The sequence below is a fragment of the Crotalus tigris genome, unplaced genomic scaffold (genome assembly GCF_016545835.1).
Source record: "Crotalus tigris isolate CLP2741 ecotype Arizona unplaced genomic scaffold, ASM1654583v1 scf7180000017605.3043972, whole genome shotgun sequence".
NCBI lineage: Eukaryota > Metazoa > Chordata > Lepidosauria > Squamata > Viperidae > Crotalus > Crotalus tigris.
The window spans coordinates 606,895-623,946 of NW_024096508.1; the positions used below are offsets into that span (position 1 = coordinate 606,895).

The following is a 17,052-nucleotide window of genomic DNA, read 5'->3' on the forward strand; positions in this document are numbered from 1 at the left end:
GACCTTTGCTGCATTCCTATGATCATATGATCAAAATTCAGATGCTTGGCAGCTGGCTCATATTTATGACCGCTGCTGTGTCCCAAGATCATGTGATCACCTTTTACAACTTCTGACAAGCAAAATCATTGGGAGAGCCAGATTCAGTTAACAACCAGGTTACTAACTTATCAGCTGCAGTGATTCATTTAACAACTGGCAAGAAAGGTCATAAAATGGAGCAAAACTCACAACAAATGTTTCACTTAACAACGGGAATTTGGTCGTAATTCAAGGATTACTTGTAGTTATTGTCCTTAAAAGGTCCAGCTAAAATTTCAGGGCTGTCACTTCAATGTTTTTTCCAAATGTATTCTGGTCACTATAAAGTCTAAGGGCCGAATAACTGTGTCTACTGCATATGGGAGTTCATTCTATGAGAGCAGTACTGACCTGAACAGTTTTTCGTCATAACATTACACTACCAAAGTTTTTTAAACAGTTGTCTAGCTTCAGTCTTCTAACATTTATTTATTGATAACACGGATCTCCATTCTAGAAGTTTGAAGCATTTGGTAGTAAAGTTCCCTTTTCTGTCATTTTATAAACACTGTTCTTCTTCAGTCGGCCCATTGATGTCTTTTCCACATGTGACAATGGGAGACTGCAGTGAAAAATTCATAGTGTTGCTCTATGAATCTACATCTATGGAAGCCTGCCTTCCATCTTTATTTGGTATTAGGTGACATCAGTTCTATCAGTCATACCAACTCATTGTGTTAGAAACTGACACAAAGCTGAAATTGAGATTATTAGAAACCACTTCTGGGATATCTAGGAAGTGAAAGACTTCGCTCAAAATCTATACTCTCAGGAACGTTCAAAATAAGGCTCTGTGTATACAATAAACCCAAAGATATGAATTCAGAAATTATCACTTGTACCTCAGATATAGGTGCACAATCTTTTTTTCCTTTAAGAAAGGAGTCTTCTACTTATAAAAGGTTCTTGTGGGGCCAGAAGGACAGTCAACTGGAAAAAAAATAGGTTTGACTTATTATAACCATTCCAGTTTGACATACTTTAAGTATTAATATGGTAACAATTTTATGAAATAGTGCAGTTCCAGGAAACATTGTGCATGAAATTCTTTATTTTGTATTTTTTTGAGGTCATATATTAATAATAACCATATTGTCATAATGAAAAACTTGAATGTACAAGCAATAAATTAATATCTTTAAAACACCACATATCAATTCTGACTTAGAAAATTGCTCTGACCTTTCTATTCTTCAGTAACTAATCTCTCAACCTGAATATTTTCCATGTGACTTTCAGTTATTTTTAAATAAATGGCAGTTTTTAAATTCCTATATTATGCAGATAGATTTCTTATATGGACCATTTGAAAGACTATTTTGGCAAAGAAGCAATTTCATTGTTTGGAAAATATCTCTCCTCTTTTCCTTACAGTCTGATATTTTCAGTATGTTGGGACAATTCCAGTTAGCACTGCTTCCTGAAAATTTACTGGCAGTGTAACAGACCCTCCCCTGGAGAGGGAAGAAAAAATAGAGTGCTGTTTCAGCTTGAATGAAAAAGCTTCCCTTAGTCAAATACATTTTTTAAACATAGGGCTAAATTCATAAATCTCTAAGTACTTGCTTCCTGTGACTTATATATAATACTAAAATATAAAATTCTTTCCAGTTCTAATACAAACAATATTTTGTAATGTGGTTGCATTATAAGTGACAGTTTTCATTTGTTCAGATGGCAAATGCAGTTCCATAATATTCATTTTTTTTGTATATTGCAAGAAAAAAAAATAATAGGATCTGAGCTGGTAGTTGATTAGGGTAAAAAAATGGGTACTGTGGACTTTTAAAATGTTAATTCAGGATAACAGCAGTGAGGAATGCAATTTTAAAGATATTTAAAATAGAATTGCTATTATTGCAGTGTTTTTAAACAAACTTAAGATGTAAACAAATCAGCAGAATTATTATCAATAGAAGATTCTCAAAACTATCAAATGGCAAAGAGCTGAGATGTCCAACATAAATATTCCAGACCTTGCTCAGAATGTACACCTATCTCATTTAGGAGTTGATGTTGACAATAGTTTCTTGGGTAAAGCAATAACTTCATTGATGGCATTGCAATAAAAAGGACTGAAGAATTTTTATCTGACCAAGCCCCCCCCCCCCCAATCCTCCTCTGTCTTCTGGAGTTTTCCCAAACTCATGCCTCACTGTGTTGATGACACTAACCATTTCATCCTCTGCCGTCCCTTTTCCATTTACCTTCAATCTTTCCCAACATCAGAGTCTTTTCCAGTGAGTCCTCTCTTATCATTTGGTGGCCAAGGTATTTGAGCTTCAGTTTCAGTATGTGTCCTTCCAAAGAACATTCAAGGTTCATAGGAAGGGAGGGAGGGATGTTACACGCAATGAATTGAAGATGCTCAAGGTACACAGAATCTCTTTTGGAACCCTTACATAAGCAAGCATTTTAACTTCTTTAAATATATTTATGGTATCAGTGGTTCAAATTATCATTGTAACATTATTGCTTTATATATTTATACACACACATCAGATTTCAAAGCTTTGACACTTTTATGAGTCTGGGTGTTTTAAAATATGGACAAAAGATATAAAAAAGAACATAGCCATTCATAAGAGCAAAACAACTATAAATCAGCCATAACAAAAAGTGATATATAGTCATCCTGTCCCCAAGGCCTCAAATTAAAACCTCTTATATTTACTTTATTTACTTGTTCGTTTGCAGGAAAAATACAACAAATATACCAACTGTGGCCACCATTAGTATAAGGCAGTGGTTCTCAACCTTTTTAATGCCGCGACCCCCCAACCGGTCGTAAGTCGAGGACTATTCAACCGGTCGTAAGTCGAGGACTACTCAACTGGTGCAGCACCGTTTGCAGAATGGGACTTTTGGCGGGCTCAGCAGGGCAGAGACAGCCTGGACAATTCCTATTGGCTTTTGAAAGCCAATAGAATTAGACTCTATTCAAGAGAGTCTATTGTATTGGCTTTCAAAAGCCAATAGAATAAAAGGGAGTAGCACAGCTAAGCAAAAGGGGGAAAAAATGGTGGACTGCTTTGTTTGGCGACCCCGTGAAATGGTCGTTCGACCCCAAATGGGGTCCCGACCCACAGGTTGAGAACCACTGGTATAAGGACTTTTAAGTACTAAAGGCCACATGGATGGCTAAACTTTTGATGCTTTGCAGTATTATGCTAAAATAGGTTAGTCCAGGCTGGACAGAGAGAGGCCGTTCCATAAAGTGTTATCATAGATGAGAAATACTGCCTTTAGGGTCCCAGTGATCTCGTCTTTCTGATGTTGGAGATAGATTACCTTTCCTGCTCAGATGAGTGCACTTGATAATAAGGGTGTGAATTGCCATTGCCAGATTCTCTAATCTCAGTTATTGTCATAACAGGTATATTAGCTCAAACAAAGTGTAGGCTCCTGTGCTTAGACGACTATCACTATGAATCTTGGAGGATACTCAAGTTGCAAAATGCTCTTCCGAGGGAATAGTACCTCGTCTATTAATAATGTGCGTAGCGATAGAATCAGATAGATTTAGGAAAAATATTTTCATTTCGGCTTGTTTTATCCTAACCAATTTCCATAGCTTAAATTTCAGCAGCATCTCTAGATTAGTCCAGCCATTTACAAGCATTTGCATAATTGATGGTATCTTGGCCCAAACAGATGGATGACATCTTCTAGTGCAGAGGTAGGCAACCTTGGCTCTTTTATGACTCGTGGACATCAACTCCCAGAATTCCTGAGCTAGCCATGCTGGCTCAGGAATTCTGGGAGTTGAAGTCCATGAGTCATAAAAGAGCCAAGGTTGCCTCATGTAAATATTCAGAAAGTCAAGACCTGCCAAATTTCTCATAGGAGTGCCTACCATGTTGATCATTCCTTTTCCCAAGTGGAATTGCTTGATCAAATAGAAACAGAATCACTGTAACGTAGTGCCTTTTTGGCGGTGATCCCAAAGGATACCTTGCTCAAGAGAATCTAATATTACTGTGAGACAAGAAGTACCAGAAAAGACACATTCCAGGTTCTAGGAGAAGTCATCTGCCAGGACAACCAAATCCATTCCATTTCTGTCTCAGTCTGAATCCTGACTGAACGAGATCTAGAGATTAAGCTTCTTCTAGTGCTTTCTGTAGCTGAAGTCCAGGGAAGGCCTCTGCAAAAGAGCATGCCAATACCTCCTTAAAAACTTTACGACATATGTTTACTTGCCTTAAACCTGGGATGTACCAAATGTAACCTTTCACAATTCCTGTGCAATAGACAACTCCAACTTGTGACAATAGCCAGCTGCCTTTCCTTACAAGAAAAAGAAATAAAACATTTTTCTGCTCTGGCCTAGAAAATGGCATATAAAGCATCTGTTTGCCAAGTTTTAGCTATTGATTAATTGCAATTATTTTTATTTTAAAGGTATAGAACATTCTGTTCCCATTTGCCACTTATTTCATCCGTGTCGCTTTAGGTGACCTAAAGTCTTACTTTGAGAATGCCAATCTGGAGAGAAAAAAAGGTTTGCCCACTTCTGCTTGAAACGATCAAGCAAAGAATCCTGGTTAATCTGTAAGGCTTTGTGGTTTGCAAATGTATTTTGTTCTTAAGAGAACAGTTAAGTAGAATGGATTTAGTTTATTTTTTAAAATGCAAGTTAATGATAACTAGTGTCATGGTGGAAAAAGCTGTCCTAATTACACACACACAGACACACACACACACACACACAGAGAGAGAGAGAGAGAGAGAGAGAGATCTTACTGACGTTTGTTTCTTTGCTTCCAGTTCTAAATATCTTTGTTCTTCGATTTGGTTATAATGGCAGCTTAACATAGTATCAATCAACATAGTTTGCTGTAGTATCTATAAAATGAATTTAAAAAATACATACAAAGGTATGTATTTTGTGTGGCCTCTTTATATTGAATATCAGCTTGTTTGTGCCTTTTTATTCAAATAGATTACATGGAATAATTATTGTCTGGCGCTTTTCTTCTTACTTGTCCGAGTCAGAATTGCCTCTTGAATCCAATTCTACATGATGTTTGCATTACACCTTTTGTCTTAAATCATATTATTTCAAATCAGGATTTTTTAAGGAATTGAATCCCCTCTCTCACTGACAGAACATTTATACATTGGTACATGACGGTTAAATGAAAAGTACACTGTATTGCCGATGTTTTTCTTTAACATGTTCCTATGTAGCCTGCCTTTATATTTTACAGTTTTACATTGGCATCTCACAGACGTTTTGTACCAGAAAAAGAGGACCATTGTAATGGTGCCATTCTTGACATGGTCGATCGGGTGGGTCTTGGCAGCATCCAGGCAGCAGAAGACTCCCTTCAGGAGCTTGGCTTCAACATAAAAGCTCTTCCACCCTAACTAAAAGGGCAAGAAACAATAAATGGTATTCATACACATAGGAGAACAGTCTGCTGAGAAAATTCAACGTTACAAACTCCCACCAATATTTAACAGAGGCAGCCTTTTTCCTACTGCCTCTTAATGCAAAATGTAGTATGCCTATGTGATCGAATTATGAACTGTAATGAGTTCCTACTGTTCGTTTCTAAAATAAATAAATTATTTGGCATAAATAGTACCAAAGACGATCATGCTTAACAGAAGTGTACTGTAAGAGATCTGTGCACTTCAATGTAGGAAAAAGGCACATTGGCATAAAACTGAGTAAATGCCCCTTTCTTTTTTCTAATTGGGGTTTCCTAAGTTACAGAGAACTCTCTTTTTATGTAATGTTCTATATCTGGCAAAATATGTTTTTGATTGGGAGCTGCCCAGAGTTGGTTATAAGATGGCTAGCTATATAAATGTTTAAAATTTTATTTTATTTTATTTGCTCTTGGGGGGGTGGGTGTCAGATTGGAGATAATTAAGATAAGACCGCACTTCCTTCCTGTGTGCATCTTATTCCTTTCCTTGCCATCTTTGTTAATTTTAAGTGAATTTTAGTGTCAGTATTTATTGTTTTTAAAGTTTTATTGTTTTATCTTGTTGCTTTTATTGATTGTAAGCTGCTTAGAGGCGCCTCTAAGCAAGAGGGATGGCATGTAAGTTTAATACATAAATAAAAGCTATACTAACTAAATTTGAGAAATACAGCCAGTCATGATTTCTGTTTCATATGCAGCATTCAAGCAAGGAATTGTCAAACCGAGAGTGGATCATGGTTAACTAATTCTTCTGTTTAAAAGGGGAAAGGTGAAAGATAGAACTTCAGTGCTTTATTTAAGCTTCTTGAAAAAATTAATCTATGTGGATCGTTCGTTTGTTTGGGACAGGAGTAATATGTTATACCGTGTTTTGCTAAAATATGCCGTAACTTGATTTTTACAGGTACGCCTAATATAAACCCTATCCCCGAAATAAGCCCTAGTTAAGACCCCGACCACCCCGTCTCACTATCTGGTTGTACGATGTGGGGCGAGGCACACGCGTAAAAATCAAACTGGGTGGGGGGTGGAGCTGCCCCACATGCCCTACACTCACTTACCTTAGGACCACCGCAGCCAGGCTTCCCACACCTGCCATACCAATTCCTGACTTCTTTTGCGGCTGGATGCCACATGGCGCATTGGGCCAGTGCTGTGAATGGCAGCACCGGTGCGACACACCACATGGTGTCCTGCCACAAGCGGCAGCACCGGCACAATGCGCCATGTGGTATCTGACCGCAAGCGGGCACAGAAGAAGTCAGGCCACGGCGCAACTGTGTCGGGGCCTGGGAGGCCTGGCTGCGGTGGTTCTAAGGTTAGCAAGTAAGACATCCCCCCAAAATAAGACCTGATGCCTCTTTTGGAGGCAAAAAAAATATAAGACCAGGTCTTATATAAAATGGAGATAAGTGTCCATCTTATGTTGAAGTTGAAACTAGGTGAGGTTGAAATTGATACTAGATAAGGCTAGCAGGAAAAATGGGTATGACACAATAGATAAGACTTCAAATTCTCAGAAACATTAATATTATTGAGTTCTGTCTCATTGTGCTGGATCTCAGAGACCTATAAGTAGTTAATGTATGCTGATGCTTCATATTCAGAATGGCAGTTCTATTAAAATTACAATGAAATAGCTGCTTATTAATATATATATGGCAATACAAAAAAAGATGAGATTCTATTAGTCCTATGAGATAAATATGGGGGAAATTGTAGAATGCTAGAGGAAACTGCTATATCCTATGTTATGTTCCTAATAGAAGGGTAGCTGCAGCATAACTGTCCCCAAGATACTTTATTAACAAAAAAGGAAGTCTTGCAAATGCTCTGCCTTCACTTTTGTTGGGGTGTTTCCCATGTGGCTTTAAAGGATAAAGAACTAGTTTTAAAGGATGAAACATCTTGGAATCACATTGACGTAGGATCAGAGGTGTGGAGCTTACATAGTTTACAAACAGAACTTAGATTTTGCATTCTAGATTATTTTGCATTTAGTTTTAGTATTGCCACGACACCATGTTGCTATCTTTTGCTTCTCAGAATTGAAAGTATGCCAAGTAGCACGTATTATATTTCCACTATAAGAGGAAAACACTTCTGCACCTTGAATAAAAACAGATTCTTCTGGATTAAAATAAAATTGTCCACCTCCAATAGCGTTCATTCAAATGTATCCACTTAAAGCCAACTATGAAAGCAATGAATCCTACCCAGCATTTGACATCTAAATTACATAGTTAGCTTAAATAACTAGCAATTAAGTGTACCAACCATTTCCATAGCATGGTTCTTGAAGGAACAGTTTTTAATTGGATATATCCGAAGAATCTTTGAACAAATGTGGAAGCAATTTTTGAAAGTCCAATCTCTAGCTCCAAATTATAATGGTGTCCTTACAAAACCTCTGTTTGGGTTTTGTCACTCATTTAAAACTTCAGCTTGTAACTGTAATATTTACTTACTTTCTTGCCCTAGAAATTAACATAAATAAAAAAGATAATGATAATGCTTACAGATTGAGATCCGATAACTCCATTCATGCCATATTCTTGATAGCATTACAGGAATGGTTTGCCATAGTTAGATTCCAGAGAGTTTTGGGGACTTCCCAGTCTAACTACTAATAGACATTAAATTCCCAGATGTTTCCCATCCAAGTATTTACTGGAGAGACTCTGCTTAGTTTATGAGTTCAGCCAAGGTTAGTTTATGTCTGCCCTCCCAGGTAAGCAAGACAGGAAACATGGCCAGATGAGCTAATTCTACATTAACAGAATCAAGCAAGTCTGAAAACACAGATCTCTGACAGTCACTTTTAACAGCCTGTTCAATTAGGGAAAGTCTTCCCTAAGTTTCTTTCTCTGACTATTAAGCACATCCTAAAATGCAAAAAAAAGTGTATATCCATGACTTAAAGAGAGGTATAGGCTCTGTAAAAAGTTTGATTACTTTCTAGTGCCCTGGGAACCTAAAATTTGGATAGCTATTTTTACTTCTCTGTTTTTCTTGCTTTTTATAGAATTTTATCTGTGCAGGTTCATCACTTATAATGGAGAGAAATAATTGTTGTGCTGCTACTCCTGTCTGGCATATTAATGATCATTAATGTTGATATTATGATGGGAATTATAGGTCAGCACATTTAGAGGATGTTATTCTCCTACATTTTGAAACAGTGGCCCCCAACCTTTTGGGCACCAAGGGCCGGTTCCGTGGAGAGACGTTTTTCGGTGGACCGGAGGGGACTTTCATGTGCTGCCTGCATCCCGCGGATGGTGCTTTGCTTCTTTGCATAGCCCGGTTCCTGGCATGCCGCAGCCCTGTGCTGGTCCACAGACCGGGGATTTGGGACCCTTGTTTTACAACATACCATTGTTTGATATTAAAATATTGTCTAGGGAACTGTCACCTACCTAGAGTACCCAGCAGCAAATATTCTGATCATAATTCTTCCACTTGAAAAAGATAAAGTCACCCTACACATGGAGTTGCTGAAATTGAAGAATATATAGGGACATGATTAGACATGAACATTTTCTCTAACATGTAATATGCACGTTATAGAGAAAGAATGCAATTTGCAGAAAGTATTTTTCTTCTAACTACTAATATAGTTGGCAGAGAAAATAGTCAAGCGGAGATTTTTGTTCCAAAATTGATACATTTGCCCAAATAAGAACTGACCGCTTTTATGTTTTAATACAAGCATATGGGGAATATTTTAGTAATATAAATTTGGTTTATTAATGTATGATAACTTTGGGGATAGACATAAGAAAGGGATATATAGGGTGTACCAAAGATCAACTGCCATATAGACCAATCAAAATATGGTTTTGTTTTACTATATTTTTTTTCAGATACGATGTTACTATCCATAGCAATGTTCATATGTCATGAATCAAATGAATAAAGAAATATTTAGAGAGAAAGGCAACCAATTTGAACATTTAATGTGATTTATATAATAAATTGACAATGGGGATGGGTTTTTTGTAAATCATATATGTATGTATGTATGTATATTTTCTGAGGTTTTCGCGGGTGTTTGTATGTAGGTCTTTGGTTATTCGGGTTTTCTCCTGCGTAAAATTGGAAGTGTCTTGGCGACGTTTCGACGAAGTCCCATTTGTCATCTTCAGGCTGGTGTTTTCAGCTTCATGCTTCGAGGAGCAAGCACAAAGCTGAAAACTTCGATTGCTCCTCAAAGCACGAAGCTGAAAACACCAGGCTGAAGATGATGAACGGGACTTCGTCGAAACGCCGCCAAGACACTTCCAATTTTACGCGGGAGAAAACCCGAATAACCAAAGACCTACATATATATATATATCATTGTTCATTATGAGTAAAAACAAACAATTTAAGATAAGAACAAAATGATGAGTATATTCAAACATAATAAAACATTTCTTAATATGGCAACCTATGTATGAAAAACATATTTATAATTTAGAAAAGAGTGTTCCTGAGTATGTCCTTAAACTAAGAATTTGTTTTCAGCATCAGATTCACATTGAACTCACAATTGTTTCAAACAAGTGAATTCTTTTCTGACTCAAGCATCCTTCATTTCAACAGCCTGATTTTAGCAGAAAATATAATTTTATTTTTCAAAAGTTAAACATGAATTAGAAATGATTACTAATATATTGAAAGACATCCAGTGGTATGTCTATCTCCTGCTGATACATTTTCTCATTTAAATTATTTCCACAATAATGAATATTTGAATGCTTCATATATAATTCCATAAGGGTGCTGGGTTTTAAATGTTAATGAAGCATTGTTAATGTATTTTGACTTGATGAAAAGTTATTTTTCTGTCAGATATTAATACAGTTGAAAAACAGTTTTTGCAATATTTACAGTTGTCCTGATTCCACAATAATGTATCTTGGCCTCTCTTCAAAGGTTTAAGAAGTCTATTAGCAATAGTTTGTTATTATGAATTGTTTCAGATTATTTTTAGATGGAAAGGCTTATTCACTAAATTTAAAATAGCAAAATAATGTTTGGAGAAAAATATTGTTGGTCTGTCCTTTTGTTTATGTAACCACTGATATTCAGAGGAGGTTTTAAAATGCTAATCGCAAATAGAGAAACTTATAAATCCTGGTATCTTTCTCTGAGGCCAGAGCCTAATTCTGCAATGAGCATGGTATAGCTATCGCTACTGTATTGTGGATCATTTCTGATGAAGTTGTGATTGTGTCAGAAGATCGTCCCCATTGTTTCTTGACCACAATAGTTCATCTGTCTCATAGCTGAGCTTCCCTGATCTATTCTGTCCATTACTTGTTATAAAATCTGTTTCAGAGGATATTCTAATCTGCAGAAGCAGATTTAAGACAGCTATATGGGGAAATAGGAATTCACTCAGCTAAAAAGATGTTTCGAGGTCATTGGACCATTCAAATTATATTTTATTCTTTTCTACAAATGGTGTGATGCATACTATTTAATTATCCTTTGAGCTTTATAAACAAAGCATTATGGTACCATTGTGTTGCAGTATTATGGGATTCATACCGTTTTTATACTCATTAAAATATGAAAAAGGTTAAAAACATTTTCTTTTTTATAATGTAATTTCTTGTTCCATCTCCATAGACATCAGACATCCAGAAGAACTCTCTCTTTTAAGAAAGTCCCGTGATTCAACCAAAAAGAAAAAGAAAAAGCTGGATGACCAGTATGAGGATGAAACACTTGAGCTGGAAGGACCACTAATCACACCTGGATCAGGTAGAACCCCCAACTCCCCCAATAGCATGAGTATGCAGATTATCATGGAAAAGCCTTAGAGGAAAAAAAAAATCCTTTCCCATTTACTAGTGGTAATTTTGTTTAGTCACACGTGTTTCCTTGATGGCTGTGAGAGAAATGTCATCTCAACCTTAGTATACATTGGAAAGCTTAATAATATTTAGTAATTAGTGTTTAATATCACTTACTCAGTTCTGCAAAAATAGTAGCCCTATTCAAATAGTATTTTCAGTATTGAGTCTAACTTGTGTAGTAATTTAGCATGTACTAACACAATTGTCTTGAGCTTTATGATGAATTTGAGGCAATTTTCTGCATATATTTTAGCTTGTTCTTTGCCAGTTTGTTTATTATTCTGTACGGAGTGGGTAGTATTTGTGTACTGAAGTGCTAGCTTATATGTCTACTACTTCTCTACTGCTAGCTTATACTCTATTCTCTTTTACTCCCAGGTAGATCACAGAAAGTTTCAAAACTTTCAATTTTATCCTTGTTTGTTATTTAACAACAAAGTATACACCTGTTTTTCACATTTTAGAAATACTGTTGTTCTTTGCTTCTTTAATTATGGAATGGCATTGCTGTATTATTTGCTCTGTGATCTGTTTGTAAAAAAGAAATTAAATAGAATGTTGAATTTAAGCAAAGTTGGGCAGTCGTCGGATTTCCAAATATTTTAAGAACAGTTGCGACTGAACCTTGCACTAAGATGCTGCTGCGCTGAATATGTTTCCAGAACAGACTGAGAGGAATTTAAGCTTGCATAAATGAACCCCTGGAAAATAGAGATAATTGTGGGAGATTTTTATATATGGAGTAAAATAGATTGAAACATGAAGGGAACAAATTCCATACTTGCAGGAACCTACATAGAAAATGCTTTTTAAGATGCAGTGTTGAAATTCTTTATGGGGGGGAGGGCATGATAAGCACTAAGTTACCAACTTCAGACTATTGGAGTAGGTCACACATACCCAATGTACGTGCTATTCAGAGCCTTGAGTGCCATCAACACTATATCAGTTGTAATATGTTGCTCTGTGGACAAGGCAATGTTGTCTGTTGTGCATTGGTATAGCAGTTGTATCTTTTTAATCATCAGATAACAATCATTAAAGCAATAGCCATCTGCTTTAAGCAGTTCCACCAGAGATTGATTTAGAGTTCTTTGAAAACCTCTACATATACACTGGGCCTGCAAAAAATTCCATCTAATATAGTTTACTGTATGATACTGGTTTGAAGAAACAGCTCTTTTTGTTGTTGTTGTCAGCAGGAACTACTGATATTCTTCTGAAGTCTGGCAATGCCAGTCCCAGGAACCCCTGTGGAGAAATGTAACAGATCATTTTACTAAAGCAAACCTGAGTGGAAATTTAATGCCCAAAAATCTTTCCTGTCTCCTACTTAAAATGCCCCACATGCCTTTTTAAATGGCAACCGGAGATGTTATGTGCCAGCAAATGACCTCATGTCAAATGTAACTTTTCTTGCTACTTTACTGGATAATCAGATGCTTGAGACTAGAATTCTAAATCTGCTTTCTAGAACAAAGTGAAAAGAGTCAGTAATTCTAAGTTTAGTCTTGTTTGAGTTTTTTTTTCTCCATCCTCTCCCAGATATGTTAAAATTGTGGACAAAATTCCCTTTTCATCCAGTGTGAATGTCGAAACTGGGAAATACTGCAGTTACTTGTACAAAGGAATCTCTTTGCAGTTACAGGTAATCCCTGAGTTGCGAGCGTTCCCTTAGCAAACGTTCGAAGTTACACAATAAGCGCCCCCTAGTGCTTGCGAGAAAATCCCAAAATTACGAATATTGCGGCACCACAGCAGTCGTTCACCCTTACGAGCGACCGCAGTGGCACTGCAACATTCACCCTGGTTATTCCCTCCCTACCTCTGCCGTGGGTCTCCCTAGGCACTAGGACTTCAATACTCACCCTGTGAAGACCGAGATCTTTTCTTTCTTGGCTTCTCCAGGCCTTCAGTGTGTTTGCAGAGAATGGAGGCCTAAATTAATGCAAGACCACACAAGATCAGTGGGGCAAGATCTCACGCTACTGATCTTGTGTGATCTCATGGTACTTTAGGGCTCTGTTCTCTGCAACAGAGAATGGAAACAAAGCCGAGGGATGCTTCTGCGGCCCTCCGGATGCCCGATCCGGGTATCGAAGGCCTTTCCAGGCTGCTGCCACCCAGAAGTGGGCATCTGGAGGGCCGCGGAAACATCCCCTGGCCTTAGATCCGGGCGGCAGCAGCCTGGAAAAAGCCTCTGATGCCCGGATCCAGCCTCCAGAGGCATGCAGAAGCCTCAGATCCAGGCAGCAGCAGGAACTGTGGCAGACAGGAGATGGATCTTTACAAGATGAGTCCAGTGCGGCATGAAGGGAGGGGGAAGCATGAAGATTCATAGTGGATCAGGGAGGCCTTGGGGGCTGTTCCATCACTAAGCCCTCCATGGTCTTCCCCATCCTGAGATACCTCATGTTCACTTAATGAGCCATGTGTGTTTAACGAGCAAGGGAGTAATCTCGTTCAAGATATGAGATTCACTCCTACGAGTTTTCAAGTTACGAATGGAATGGGCAGGCTCCATTAAATTCGTAACTTGAGGACTACCTCTGTTCCCTAGCCTCTTTCTGTTTTGTATTAAATATAGAATCAGAGATGACATTATAGCCAGGTAACTGCAAAACCACTTTTATATACAGTGAGAGGGGGAGTCATCAGATTCAAAAGTTCCAAATTATATTATTTCTCAGTTTCATGTAGATGTTGAACAGATTTAACCCTGTGGGGTCCCATTGGTCAGTCATCTAAGTGTGAAAAAATAGTCTGCCAGCACTACCTTCTGGGCATAGCCAGGAAGGGCCAGAATCCTGCAAAATTGTGTCCCAAGGACTAGTCTCACCAAAGAATCCAGAAAAATGCTGTGCTCAATATTATCAAAAATCATTAAGAATTTCAAGAAGATTAGTAGGCCATGCTCTTCCCATCCAATTTGACATAAGTTATCTGTTAAGGCAACCAAATAATCTTAACAAAATCCAGGCCAAAGACATAATTGAAATTAATGAAGTAATGTCACCCAGATGCATCTGAGGCCTTCATCTTTTCCCCCCAGAAATAAAATGTTTTAGATTATCTTATAGTGTCTGCTGTATAGTATAGATCTTCTGGATCAGAAAAGAGTTTCTTCAATAGAAATCTTCATTATGCTGAGGGTAACCCTTCCCACCTATGAAGAAGCATTTGATCTGCATGAGGTAGTTTACTCATGAAAGAACAAGAATTCCTGGAAGCCCTCAATACACTCACAGAGATAAACTAGATTTACACAACATCCAAAACAGACAATAAAATACCTAGGAAGTATTCCAGCAGCCCATAATCAGAGAAACAGGAATCAGCACTAGATAAACAATCAAGCAGAAAACAATAATCAAGGAACCACCAAGGAGGAAACTGTATCCCCACCAAAACTGGCAGAGCAAGCTAATGCAGAACCCACACTCACTGCACTGATGATGTTATCCAGTTGGGTAATGAAACATGACTTGGGCTGAAAGAGACAAGGGAGAGAGGAAGGCTGCCTTTCTCCCTATACTCTGTCTCTCTCACCCTAACTCATCTCACAGGGTAATTGTGAAGGAAATAGGAGGAGGAAGGTGTGCTGGAGATGTTCACCATCTTGAGTTATTTGTAAAAATAATAAAGGGGAATGAATGAACAAACAAGCAAACAAATAAGCAAGCTGCATTATTAACCTATAAACTGCCTTCATGTAGAAGTCCAAGGTGAATCTCTTTGACTTTCAGTTGCTCATGGCAATCCTAGCTTGTCCTTTCCGATATCTTGGAGATTCTACACAGAACAAAAAAGCAATGCAAACCTTTGGTATGGAGGTAGTGAAGGCAAAAAGGTATATACTCTTTGTTGCTTCTTTTCATCAAAGAAGCCACAATCAATCCTTGTTTTGATCCATTGCAAGAATTCCCATTCATGTACTTCAGCTATCACCCAGTCTGCATTATTGCTTTCAGTTCCCTAGTAAATTAAGAGGCTGATCTGTCTCCGTATGTAGGAGAGATTTCTTTAGAGATTATAGTCAGTGGTTTGGGTTGTCTTAATATTCCACAGATCCACAAGGATATTTCTCAGCTGTTTTTAGTTAACACAAATTATTAAACATTAATTTGTGACTAATCTCTTTATTAATTATACTGTAAGCACAATTTCTGTATTTATTTATTTAGCATTGGGAGGTTAGTGGAGAAAAAAATAGCCCTCTACCTAGATGGAGAAAAGCCATATGTAGACAATTTATTTGTTTGTTTGTTTGAGTTGAAAATAAGAGCAGTGGGAATTAGATTTGGAATTATTCACTCTATTACAAATTAGTTAAATAGTCATGGATTATCCTTGCTGCCCACACAAGAATTCTAGAGCATTTTGTCTATTCTGCTTTAAAATATAGACATCAAATGTTTGAATGCCAGCTAATAAGTTCTCCTCTATGTGCTTGCCAGGTTCCACTAGATTGCATGCTAATGCTTGAGATTCTTTGACCTTCTTAATGATAAAAAGGGCTTTAAGTACACAGATAAACAGTGGACGAGGGTTGCTCAACCTCATATCTACAGTCCTTGCAAAGATCTAGCTACTCAAGGCTCTACCCTTTCCTTTATTTCAACATGAGGGTTTTTATATATGGCTGTTGTTCAAAGACTGATTCAGCACTCTCAACAAGAGAGCAAATCTGCAGATCCTCTTTGAATTCCACTTTTTCTTGCTCTCGGCATTCTTTCAAACAACCTGGATAGTAAATAAGCTAACCTGCTGTTTTGTAACAGTGCTTTTGCTTTTGCTGTTAAAATGCGTGAAGCAAAATAGGTTTATTTTTCCAAGTCAATTATTATTTTGAAATATGCCTACATTTGATGTGTATAATACTTGTAATGTATGGTTTCATTATGTGTATCCTGGGTGTGCTAAATAGGAATAAAATTATTTTGTTTTAGCAAAGAACCAGACTAGACCCCTCCTTGGATATTTAAGAGAAAGCATGAGGTTCCAAAGATGTGGTGGGGAAGAGAGTAGGATTAAACCTGACCCCCCCCCCCAGCCACAATGTCCTTTGTGCATACCCATCTCTTCATTCCCAGATCTCACATATTGAGCAGGGAGGGCTAAAGAGGAGTTCTGTGTGGTTTTGCTTGAATAACTGATATACATCTTAAAGGAGGAGAAAAAGTTGTTTTGCTATCCAAAATTGCATACCTCTTTCCATCTTTTCTGCACCCAGAGCAGAAGAACATATGAATATCTATAATTTTCCTGAGATGGCTGGAAGAGCATTTATTTTTCTTTAGCTTAAAAATGGAAGCAAAAGAAATCCATGGTGACTTTCTGTTAACTTTCTAGAGCTTTTACTGAGGGTGTTTTTTAAAAAAAATAATAATAATTACAGTCTGTCTTATTTCACTAGTTGGTTTAAGAGTTTGGATCATTAATAATTCTTCATCAGCAAGATAAAAGATTTTCTTTTTATTACAAAACCAGGGAAACCTAATACTCTATTGAAGAACAAATATAGACTATGTGATGCAAATGGCTATCTTAAGGGTCTTGCTTTCTCATGGAATAGCTAGCCTAGTGAGGATGGCCGGTCTTAACACAGTCTTATAGTGAAAGATAAACTTAAGTTCAGCTGTGCAGGGAGACTATTCGGCATCCAGAAAGATATTCATAAG

At 37.4% G+C, this 17,052-nt stretch overlaps 1 protein-coding gene across 6 annotated transcripts in view; it reads left to right on the forward strand.

Moving 5' to 3' along the window:
• Positions 1 to 17,052, forward strand: part of FERMT2 (fermitin family member 2) — an 88,190-nt gene that overhangs the window by 37,996 nt on the left and 33,142 nt on the right. For all 6 annotated transcript variants that reach the window (XM_039320638.1, XM_039320623.1, XM_039320630.1 and 3 more), the window contains exon 4: positions 11,142 to 11,276. In XM_039320638.1, coding sequence (XP_039176572.1) covers positions 11,142 to 11,276 — 135 coding nt within the window. The remainder of the gene's footprint in view (positions 1 to 11,141; positions 11,277 to 17,052) is intronic.